This window comes from Ictalurus punctatus, chromosome 9 (assembly GCF_001660625.3).
Source record: "Ictalurus punctatus breed USDA103 chromosome 9, Coco_2.0, whole genome shotgun sequence".
Taxonomy (NCBI): Eukaryota; Metazoa; Chordata; class Actinopteri; order Siluriformes; family Ictaluridae; genus Ictalurus; species Ictalurus punctatus.
Genome location: NC_030424.2, coordinates 14512297 through 14524561, shown reverse-complemented (window position 1 = coordinate 14524561; position 12265 = coordinate 14512297). Strand labels below are relative to the sequence as shown.

The following is a 12265-nucleotide window of genomic DNA, read 5'->3' as shown; positions in this document are numbered from 1 at the left end:
TCCTGACCTTAATCCAATAGAAATGTTTTGGAAGAACCTGAAGCAAGCAGTTCATGCAAGGAAACCCACCAACGTCAGAGTTGAAGTTGTTCTGTACAGAGGAATGGGCTAAAATTCCTCCAAGCTGATGTGCAGGACTGATCAACTGATCAACATTTAATGCAGTTATTACTGTATAAGGGGGTCACACCAGATACTGAAAGCAAAGGTTCACATACTTTTGCCACTTACAGATATGTAGTATTGAATCAATTTTCCTCAGCAAATAAATGACCAAGTATAATATATTTTTTAAATTGTTTAATTGGGTTCTCTTTACACTTAAAATGATATTTTATCTTTATTAGTTTTTAGAACTTGTGTGAAAATCTGATGAGGTTTTAGATCATATTTACGCAGAAATATAGAAAATTGTAAAGGGTTCACAAACTTTCAAGCACCACTGAACATCCTGGGATTTCAGACCCCTGTCTGTTAAATTTGCTCCAGGACAGAAAGGCAATATCATTCTAACTGCTAACTGCCTCACTGTGTAGTCTGTAAGCAAGCATGGCTTCTTTTTTTCCATCCCTCAGCTGCTGCGAGAGCATTGTTCTGGCTGTTCTCACCAAGTTGAATCCTCACATGGAGGAATATAAACTCTGCTAAACTGTGCTGTCTCTCAGGTGGTATTAGCTCAGCATCAGAGTGAGCCTAAATGTTGCTCAGCTTCACATGGCTTGGGCTCAAATCTCCTCTCAAGCTCTAGCGACAGGTCAATGAATTATTTATACTGATGGATTTTCCTTGTACCGAGTAAGCCTGTGTTTTTCACTACAGTCAGCATTTGCTGTAAAGCCATTCAGAAAATTTATTGGTGCCCATCACTAAATGCTAACTTGTAGTTAACTGAGTGAAATGGTAATATGTCTAACAGGGTGATTGGAGGTCAGAGTATAGTTGACATTTGACAATAATAATCAGTGGAAGGAGTGGGTGGAATAGAGAAGTAGAGAAAAACAGAAGACTGAAACACAATCTGCTTTTATGCCAAGCCCAAAAAACTGAAAGAAACTGCCACTAGCATCATTAGCTCATCATTATGTGCAGAATGAACTATAATTCTGTAAACCAAACCAAATAAAAAAAAGTTATTCAGGGATTTAAAAAAAAAAAAGAAAAAAAAAGAAAGAAAAAAACTAATAATGTTAATAAGCTACCAAAACGCTACTGGTACTGACTACTAGCTAGGTAACGTTAGCTAAAAGTCAGCATAGCTGGAATCACTTCATTTTTTCAGAGGTTTTTTTTTTCATTCCTTTTCATAATGCTTGTCTCTAATTCATTACAAATCATTAACACCATTTTAAACATAGTTTAATGCTAAGAAATATGCTTTGTGCAATTTTTACAAGCATGAGTACAAGGAATTGTTCATAAACAGTAAGCAGAGGTGGGAAGTAACGAATTACAATTATTTCTAATATTTTGCATCTGAGCACTACATGGAGTTGATCTAAATTCCTAACATATTTAAACTTTAAGACATGTGACAGCAAGAATTAAATCTAATACCTATCACTGTGATCTGTGATGGCTAGCTGTTAGCACTCAGCTAGTTTGTAACAATAGAGTTATCATGGTAGCTAACGTTTGATAGATTAGGAATAAAGCTGTTGCTAGGTAGCTGATATTTCCCAATGTTCCTCGGTTTCTTGAAGAAAGGGGCAGTGATTTACGTTCAGTAACTAAAACAAGCGTCTGATTTGAGAATGACTTCTTTTCTTTTGTTGTCTTTTACTGTCATGTTATACTTTTCTACTTGAACTTGAGTCAGGAACTTGAAGCTGTACTTCACCTTTCATTAGACTATTTATTCCGAATTATTCAGTATTTGCATTTTTACTTTAGTAAAGAATTTGTGTGTTAGCACATGTTTGGTGATGTTAAATGTCACTGATATTATGTTACTAAATTTAACACAAAAATGAAGCATAAAATACATGGAAATGAATTGCCAATGTATTTCCACAAGCTGCAGTATGCATACAGCGTTAGAATTTCAAAAACAAACAAATGAAATGGCAAAAAAACTGTGGTGAATTATTTGGTCAGGGAAAGTACTGGAGTTAAAATAAACTTGTTTACATACCTTATGGTTTTGTTTTTTGGCTTTTTTTTTTTAACCATGTAGACATACAATGTTTGTTGAAAAAATAAGTAGGTCACTCTATAAATATCTTCTTATTTTAATTAATATTATTTTGTTAAACCCCGACCGGCCCTCGGGTATTTTGATATGGTCTTTTTGAAAAAAGTTTGGACACTCCTGATCTACATGCACAAAATCTTGTAGCATATAGAAATAACATTTTATGATCAATATAGCATAGTGTAAAGTATCTTTACTAAAACACCATCACTATTTTCTTAAACGTGGTATACCAGCACACTGTTCTATCACCACACCGTTAAATATTTAATGTAAACACAGTAATGTGAACAAGCACTTACCAAGCACAACAGATTTTGCCCTACACAAAAACCACCACAACCAAACTCACCTAACTAACGAATGTTAAAGGGACACAGGGAGGCTGGACATGGCAGAGGATGGTACCCTTTGTCTCACGGTGGGAGCGAGGGGCAGAGGATGTAGCCAAAGGAGAACTGTACCTTGAAGAAGTCTGAACCTCCCGTCTAAGATGGAGTTGAAGTAGATGTTGGAGGTGCTGTGGCTTAGCCAGCGGGTGCGTTTCATACTCTGCGAAGAGGATGATGAGGATGAAGAAGGTTTTTGCGGGGGCGAGGGTCGGGATAGTCTCGAAGTATAGGAGGATGAGGAAGAGGAAGACGAGGAGGAGGAGGCAGAGACCGTTAAGGGGGCTTGGGTTGGTGGAATGCCCCGTAAAGTGCTGTTCCTCTCTGGCAAATTCTTGGGTTCATGCTTGGTGTGTCCGTTAGTCTTGGGTGCTGCTTTGTTCTCGCTACATTGAAATCTGGACACAGGCGGTGTGCTCCTGCTTCTGGTGGCTTGAGTGCTGATGCGGATGGGGAGTTCTTTTCCTGAGGAGTAGGCACTGGAGCGGATTGAACTGACCTCTCTGCTGGTCTTCAGGCTGAGCTTCACCTCTGGCAACTGGCTCTGACTCACAGGCATGGTGTGACACAGACAAGGGCTGCTCATTATCAGACAGCGCTACACACACCTCTGCGGGTCAGCTTGACAGATGCAAAGTCTATCGCTTCCTCTCTTCTGTCTTCGAGTCCTCCTCCTCTCCCATTCTCCCGCCCTCCATCCCTCCCTCCCTGTTTTTTACTCTCAGCTAGTGCAAGGAGCAGCTTCTCCAGCACCCAACTCATGCATATAGTATATCCTTGCTCACTTCCTCCTTTGCACAAACACATGATGTCATCATATGGGAAGTATGTGGTTGCATGCTTTGAAAAGCATTCATTAATACAGGCTTCTCAAAAGAAATAAATACTGTATAAAACGATGGATGAAAATGTACAGGAAGTGTATATTTGCAAGAACTGAACACAACTGTATATTTAAATCTGTAATGTGAACTACATCTGTAATGTGAAATGTAATGTGAAATTACATGTATAATGTGAAATATAATCATTTTGTTAGCTTGTTTCACAAGAAGTTTGATCACAAGCACTAAAGAACGTATCCCCTCACTCTCAGTCTGTCTGCTTAGTGTCTACCTTGCTCTTTGTCAGGAAACTCTAATTGCATTAAATAAAGATCACTGCACATGCTGAGTACATTACACCAGCTCTCTACTGCAGCAGCATGTCTGCACCTTAAAGACACAGGCTAGAGAAGCATCAACAACACAGAACAAGTTATTCTGCCTGTCCTTCTAAAACAAGCAACCCTGTTACAGTGTCACAGGATCTGAGCAATTAAGATCTCCCACAAATTCACAGAAATCAATATTTCACTAAAATGCTTTGTGTTCATGCAAGGGCGTAGTTTTGGTTTAAGTGGGAGCAAGACACTATCCCTCTTTCCTACTTTACCTAGTCTTCCTCTCAAAATAATAATAAGAAACAGGAAAAAAAAAATGCTCAGACACTAATATAAAATTAGGGTTTGTATAAACAGAGTTTGTATAAACAAAATATGGCATATAAGGACATCCATGCATCCATTTTCTGTACCGCGTATCCTACATGCGGGGGAACCTGGAGCCTATCCCAGAGGACTTGGGGTACATGTCAGGGGACACCCTGGACGGGGTAGCAATCGCACACACAATTACACACAAACACACACACACACACACACACATACATTATGGACAATTTAGAGATGCCAATCAGCCTACCATGACTGTCTTTGGAACTTGGGGACGGAGTACCTGGAAGAAACCCTGAAGCATAGGGAGAACATGCAAGCTTTGTGCATGCAGGGCGGAGACATGAGTCAAACCCTGGAGGTGAGAGGTAAGTGTGCTAACCACTAAGCCACCGTGGTCCCCCACCACATATAAGGATATAATAAATTAAAATTTCAATGAGTCCCATCCAGGGTATGCTCTCGTTCCACTGTGTGACCCGAACCAGGATTCAATTTAATTAAATTAAATTTTATCTGTATAGAGCTTTTTACAATGGACATTGTCTCAGAGGAGCGTTACGGAAACATATAAACACAGGATACAGATTTAAAATGTGTGAATTTATCCCTAAGATGATATGAGGAAGAAACCTTGAGAGGAACCAGACTCAAAAGGGAACCCATCCTCATCTAGGTAACAACAGATAGTGTAAAAGTAAAGGGAAGTTCATTATAATTTTTATATGACGTCTGTTTTGTTGAACTGATCTACTGTTCACTAAAGGAGACTTGAGTGCAAAACTGTATGTGGTAATAGCAGTCCTAAGGCCATAGCAGCAACCGTACTCCCAGCGACCACAGTGAAATTGTCCATGTGAAATAAAGTGATTATTGAAGATGAATGAACGAATAAGTCAAATTTAAATGAATGTTTACATTTTGCCACCTACATCTTAAATATTGAACATTTTGGGAATATAAAGAGTAGAACTGGGTGAAAATACATAAAATAACTGTATGATCTAATAACAAATTAATTATACTGTATAAATGCCTCAGAAGTGCCCTGAATCCTCTGTTTCTGTGTGTGTGTGTGTGTGTGTGTGTGTGTGTGTGTGTGTGTGTGTGTGTGTGTGTGTGTGTGGAGCACTAGAACTCTGGCCTTGCACAGAGCTATTTTAAGGCTCCAGTTTCAGAGCAGCCATGCCACAGGTGTAGCAGCAATGACATGCTCTCACTGCTTTGAGCCTTGAATGCAAACAGGCAGGGCAGCTGTCCAGCTCCATCAGACTAAAGAACTCTGGGCATGTAGCAGAGATCTGAGATAGCTGGTTGAAGAAGTAAAGGGGGAGGAAACGAGAATCTAGGGAATGGGTTTGGATGCCGGGGTTCAGGCTTGTCTTAGACTTTTTAGTCTGAGAGACTTAAAAGAGTTCTCAAAAATGTGTAATCAGCCAAAATGACCCTTTAGGTCACATCATACAAAAGTCACCTGCGAGAGCCTTGATGCGTGAACGCTCGAAGCGCCGAGCTGTGCTGTTGTCGTTGTCCAGCTCCTCATCGGACAGCTCAAAGCGCGTGTTGATGCGGCTGTACTGCTGTGTGATATCACAACTGTCAAAGTCTGTAGTGGAGGTCATGGCTGCTAGAGGGGGCGGGAGGGCAAGAAGACCTCAGAGCAATATGGAATGTGGCCAGTGGATTATCTGTAAAGACAGAACAGACCAATTATTAACCATTAACCATTTTTTTCTGCCAACCTACTTCACGTTTCAGGGTTAAAATAAACCTTTGAGACTACTCATATCGCAGATTTCTTCATGCTGAAGATTATTGTGCATGGCCGGATCCTGATCTGCTTTTATTAAACACATGAATGGTGAACATTTTTATTAGGAAAAGTAGCAAAACCACTACAGAATAAACAAAGAAATTATGGTTTAAGATACTTAAAAGCCAGTGTAGCCACTATGTTTTTTAAAGTACTATATGAGGTGTGAGTTTTCCATATACCAGCACAAATAATTACCACTAAACAAGACACCAAAGCAACACATAGTTATACTCTTCACATTAGTTATTTGAATAGGCCAACATTTTCAGAGTATGTGCATGTACCTCTGTGGCGTGATGGGTGAAGGTATGTGGTTAAGATAGCTCTATCTTCCAGAGGCATGCTGCTTTTTCCTACCCTTATCGCCCAACACAGGGGCTGGGCAACCCCTCCAAGTAAAATAACACAGAATTCTACTAATATCGTCGTCACATACTATGTGTTTTGAGTTAATGTACATGGCTGCTTATTTCATGATTCAGCCATGTGTAAAAGCTTTGATTCGGCACATTTTAACCATGCAGTGGCTTCAAATTACAGACTTATTCTTCTGGACTATTTGAGACACATATACTGCAAAGACAGGACTTGTTATACAATGGGCCCCAAAAAAGTATTTCCTACAAATAGGAAATAGGAATTTCACGGCATTAGGAAACAGCATGTCTAACCAAGTGCCATTTATTTAAATAATAATAATAATAATAATAATAATAATAATAATAATAATAATAATTATTATTATTATTATTATTATTATTATTATTATTATAATAAGGCACAGTTTTAAAGCAAAATCTTTTCCAAAAAGTAGACTGTTATGTTTAAAAATGAAAAAAATAAATAAATAAATAGATATCTTATTCAAAATTAGACAAAAAAAATTTTTGGACACCTAAGTCTATTCGGTTAATTCATAGTTAATGTGATGAACTACACCATGTGGTTACTCTGCTAAATGACTCCACACATCCACTATAAATTACCTTGGTTAAAAGTAATTGTAAGAATGGCTAAGAAGAGGGAAGCCAACTTTGCATCATCTGTTCCTTCCTCCACAGTTGGATATATTGTAAAAAATAAAATAATAATAAAAAAATGTTCAAATGAAAACAGACAACATACAGGCAGAGCCAGAAAGACCACCAGCAGACTAGGCAGGATACTTCTGAGTAAAATCAAGAAAAACTGTTGAGAAACATAAGCAAGGATCTCTTCAGACATCAGTGATTTATCAGATATCGCTGGAGCACAAACTATTCAAAACAACATCAACGGGGAACTGTCTTATTATCAGATTAATCCAATTTTAACTTGAATGGACCTGATGGTAGAGTAGTTACTATAGGTTTGAAGCACAGAGGTGGAAATGTCCAAGTCTGGGCTTTTCCTACAGTGGTGTTGAATAATGATCCAAAGAATACCAGAACCCCTTTTAAAAGAATACTTTGCCAAAGAGAAAGTCTTGCAATGGACCTACCTCCCAGAATCCTGACCTAAACTCTATAGAGCATCTATGAGATGCAATGGAGAAGAAATTAGCAGATTGTTTATGCTCTATTGTGGATGAATTGAACGTTTTGTTGGTTGAAACTTGGAGAAACTGGTTAATTCAAAGCCCAGAGGTTGTCAAGAAGTTCTGTAGAACAAAGGATGGCAAACTATGGTTACTGAAACACTGTAACTGTGATCTTCAAGTAAGCCACTATGGAGTGTCCAAATACTTTTTTTTGGTCTAATATTGAGTATATCTATTCTTTTTATATTTTCAACATAACCATCTATTTTTTTATTTTTTTTTTGCTTGAAAAGTGTGCTTGTGCTATCTTTCTTTTTTAAAAATAAAATAAATTGCCATTTTGTTTGACGTGTTTTCTAATTTAGTGAAATTCATACCTTTATCTGACACAAGTGTTCTATGTGACTACTTGTCTCCAGACATTACCAGGTCTATCTCATGCCTGGGTAAATATCTAATCTTTTTTTAGTTAACTAGCAAATATATAGCGATTTGATAGAAATCACCACTGTTTTATAAATCATAATGCTATCAGCTTTAAACACAGTAAGGTTATCGCTTTCACTGATGATATCCCCATTGAATCATGACGCAATTATCATGCAGCTATCGTATAAAGACGTGATGCAAAGAAGAAAGAGAACAACAGGTTGAGAGAAGAGGCCCTGGTGGAGGAGGAGTGCTTCTTTCACTCTCTCCTCTGTATCAGGAGGTTGCAGTGAGGATGTTATCAGAGAATGACGCTCCCTCCCTCAGCGGGAATCCCCTTATCACAGCATACAGAGTCTACTCCTGCTCCGTCAGCCTGCTTTCTGCAACCGTACTTACGTTAATGGTTAAACACATGGCATGTGACATAGCTCCTATCTAGATAGGAAGAGCCGGTCTAATGTCCTCACATAAAAATGTATTATTTAAAAAAAAAAAATATATATATATATATATATATATATATATATATATATATATATATATATATATATATATATATTTCTAATTTAACTTCAAAATGGATATTGATTTGGATACTCTGTATATTAAACACGTGTGATGAGCAGGCTGATATTTCTATCATGCCAAGCGAACTGTTGTACACTAGCTATGAAGCAGGAGAGTGTAGTGGAATATTTCTGGCGCGCGTGATGATGAAGTAGTGAAACTAGAGACAGGCGTGGTTTGGATGCCCTCGTGCGCTGTGGTATGGAGAGCTACAACCTGGCAATGAGTGCTCTGTTTTCCACAGAAGCACTGATGATCAGTGTTATTGCCATGAAGTTAGCAAATAAAGCATTAATCCTGGAAACCTGTTAAGCAAACTGTACTGTAATAGCAGCCAAGTCAAAACAAGAATAGAGTGCGTTAACAGAAATTATAACATGCACGTGGAAAATCAAACATGGCTTTGTGATCTGATTGCCGTTAAACCCATAATATTTCCAGGACCTGTCAAGGGGTCAGGAGCTACATGCATTTTTATTATTTAATGAATCATTTATAGTAGTTACTAAGCTTTGCTATGAATAACTGAGTGATACGCCGAGGCTTCAAGGGGTTAACAGGATTGGAAGAACAGAAGTGGAATAAATCAATCTTCCTGGAATATAATAAACAGCAGTCAACAGATTGTTAATGTAATTCTATTTAGATTTAAGTTCATAACATAAGTGTGCAGACCACAGCAGGATGTCCTTATAAGGTTAGGACTAGGCAGGACACATAATTTCTTTGTTATTTCAAAGCTTGGTGGTAAAACACGGCTGTTTTACTTCCACTGAGATTGTGAACCACACTGTTTATTTAATACACAGAATGTGTGTGTGTGTGTGTGTGTGTGTGTGTGTGTGTGTGTGTGTGTGTGTGTGTGTGTTTGTGAGAGAGAGAGAGAGAGAGAGAGAGAGAGAGAGACGTTGGAGCTAAAAGTTATTTGTGCCCTCGTGTATTTACACTTTACATTATGGTACCAGAATGTGTGCGTTACATTGGAAATACAATTTAAAAATATAAATAAAGATAAATAAATTTAAAAAAAAAAAGTGAGGTATGCAATTTTAAAAGGACAAACTAAACTTTTCACAAGAAGTAACACCTGTCAGCAAAGTGGGGAAAAAGTTCATCTTCAACTCCTTTGGCTTTTACACTTTAGTACACATTCTGTGGCTCTCAGCTTCTCCAACAGACACACTAACAAGAAACAATATACTACACTGCTCATGTACAGCCATGAAGATCCAACAAACAAAATGATTCATGAATAATAACGTAGTAAATAGTGTGTAAATATCATAAGGCATTAAAAAAAAGAGTAGAACATAGAGCAGAACATAATTGTAGCCTACTACAATGCAATAATACAATAATAAAAGTAGTTTCTTTAAAAAAAAAAAATAAAAAAAAATAAAAAAAATAACAGTCTTATACATTATTTTAAGAAATTAATGAATTTATGAATTACAATTAAGAAATTAAAAAGACTTACCAATAGAGATATTGAAATCTTATTGGCAACTTCAGTGTATAGTTGAAAGGAATCCTGTAGTTGTGTGTTAGGTGTGTTATAATCCGAGGTGAGGAGCTGAGGCCGGGGACAGCGACATGGGGACTGTGTGCAGCTCGGCGCTCTCGACCCGCCCTAACGGTTAAAAATAAAGCGCGCCTCGCAGCGCACAGCGCAGGACGCACATTCCTGCTGAGCACCACTGCCTTTAAATGGCACATGCACTGAGAATGGAGCTGCTCACTCCCACTTAGAGTGTGTTCCGCCTTCACACGGACACTGGCCATGCAAAAGAATCACCTCTACATGAACTGGGAATGCAGACCACCAATAACACCGCAGGGAGCACGAGGCCTGTGCTAATTTCAACTTTTAAAAAAAGGGCACCAAGTGTTATGGTTCATAGGACACCTTTCATATCATGTACACTTTACCTTAAATTTTACGTTGTTCCACATGGGAGTAATATGCGATTGCATGGGGAAAACATTGCACGTGAACTCCAGTAAACACATAACATCGAGTGAATAATACAGTGCTACATCGTGATTTCTTCTGTTTTTGTGTAGATCTGACACTAAATCGTAAATCTAAGATAAAACAAAGGCAACCTGAGTGGACACAAAACACAGTTTTGAGATGATAATGTTATTTACTGAAGCAAAGAAGTTATCTAATACCAACTGGGCTTGTGTGAAAATGTAGTTGCTAATTCCCCAAATCTATGAAACCGAATTAATAATGGGGTTCAGCTGGACTAGATGCAACCAGGACTGATTACTGCAAACCCTGTTCAATCAAAACACTTAAATAGAACTTTTTCAACAGTATGAAGTTGGTTAAAAGGTCTTACACGGTAACACACTATGCCAAAATTGAAAGAAATTCCAGAAATGATGAGGAAGAAGGTGAATGAAATAAATCATTCTGGGAAGGGTTACAAAGCTATTTCAAAGGCTCTGGGACTCCAAAGAACCACAGTGAGAGCCATTATCTTCAAATGGATCAAACTCGGCACAGTAGTGAACCTTCCCAGAAGTGGGCGACCTTCAAAAATTCCTCCAAGAGGACAGCAACGGCTCATCCAGCAAAGTCACAAAAGAGCCAAGGACGACAATAAAGGAACTTCAGGCCTCTCTCGCATCAATAAAGGCCACTGTTCATGACTCCACTATCAGAAAGACACTTGGAAAAATGGCATCTATGGAAGAGTTCTTCCATTGTTCTCTGCTTGATATCGCTTTGCTTGTATTTTCTCATTTGTAAGTCGCTTTGGATAAAAGCGTCTGCTAAATGAATAAATGGAAATGGAAATGGAAGAGTGCTGAGGTGAAAACCACTGCTAACCCAGAAGAACATTAAGGCTCCTCTGAAGTTTGCCAAAGCACACCTTGTTGATCCTCAAACCTTTTGGGAGAATGTTCTATGGATTGATGAGTTGAAAGTGGAACTTTTTGGAAGACAGGGGTTCCGTTGTATATCTGGTGTAAACCAAACTGGTGTAAAAAACTTAGTTTTCTAAGCTCGATAAAAGTTATAGCTGTGCTCAGCGTGATGTTCTGCAGCTCTACAGCAGGCCATTCACTTGACACCATATATCCACCGATAAATTCATGATGCCATACATGAATACTCATCAAAATAATACAGCTGGTGGCAGTAATATAAAATAATAATTCTGTCAGGAAATGCTTGTGCGTTGATTGCATCCATGAAATATATCACCATTCGCTTGTGTCAAAAAGAGCAAAGTAAAGTTTGCTCTCATAATCATTTCTAACAATGTCTGCCAAAAAAAAGCCATAGCAGCATGGTTAATATGAAATTATATATATATATATATATATATATATATATATATATATATATATATATATATATATATATATATATATATATATATATACACACATACATACACACATTTTTTTTTTTAAACCTGCATAATATTCATAATATTTAATAGTCACTGGCTGTCACCCAAACTACATAACACATCATATAGCATGTCCATATTGTACACTGCTGTAAGTTACCTATTAATATTGGGGGTGTAATACTATAACTTAATATTTAGTATATTAATATATTTTTTGATACAACGTTCAGATTGTATCAATTACCTTAATGTTTTAAGTTTTATTTTCAGAGATATTGTGGCAGCAAATCAGTGAAACCTCAAAACCATCAAAAGGGCACTAACACACAGACATGACTAATTCTGTTTTTCGTGTTTGTTTGCTTTATTCTTACCTTTTTTGATTAGTCGTCTATATTATATATATACATATATATATATATATATATATATATATATATATATATATATATATATATATATATATATATATATATATATATATA

General features: G+C 37.4%; 1 protein-coding gene across 2 annotated transcripts in view; it reads right to left on the bottom strand.

Annotated features, from left to right (window-relative positions):
- sptb (spectrin, beta, erythrocytic) overlaps positions 1-10106 on the bottom strand; it is a 30018-nt gene extending 19912 nt beyond the window's left edge. Inside the window, exons 1-2 of one of the 2 annotated variants that reach the window (XM_017476718.3) lie at positions 9884-10106; positions 5547-5760 (exon numbers count right to left, since the gene is read on the bottom strand). In XM_017476718.3, the coding sequence (XP_017332207.1) occupies positions 5547-5694 (148 nt within the window). In that variant the 5' untranslated portion in view covers positions 5695-5760; positions 9884-10106. Of the gene's footprint in view, positions 1-2655; positions 3240-5546; positions 5761-9883 lie in introns of those variants that run through there. The other variant, XM_017476717.3, reaches the window with a different exon arrangement.
- Positions 10107-12265: the final 2159 nt, after the last annotated feature.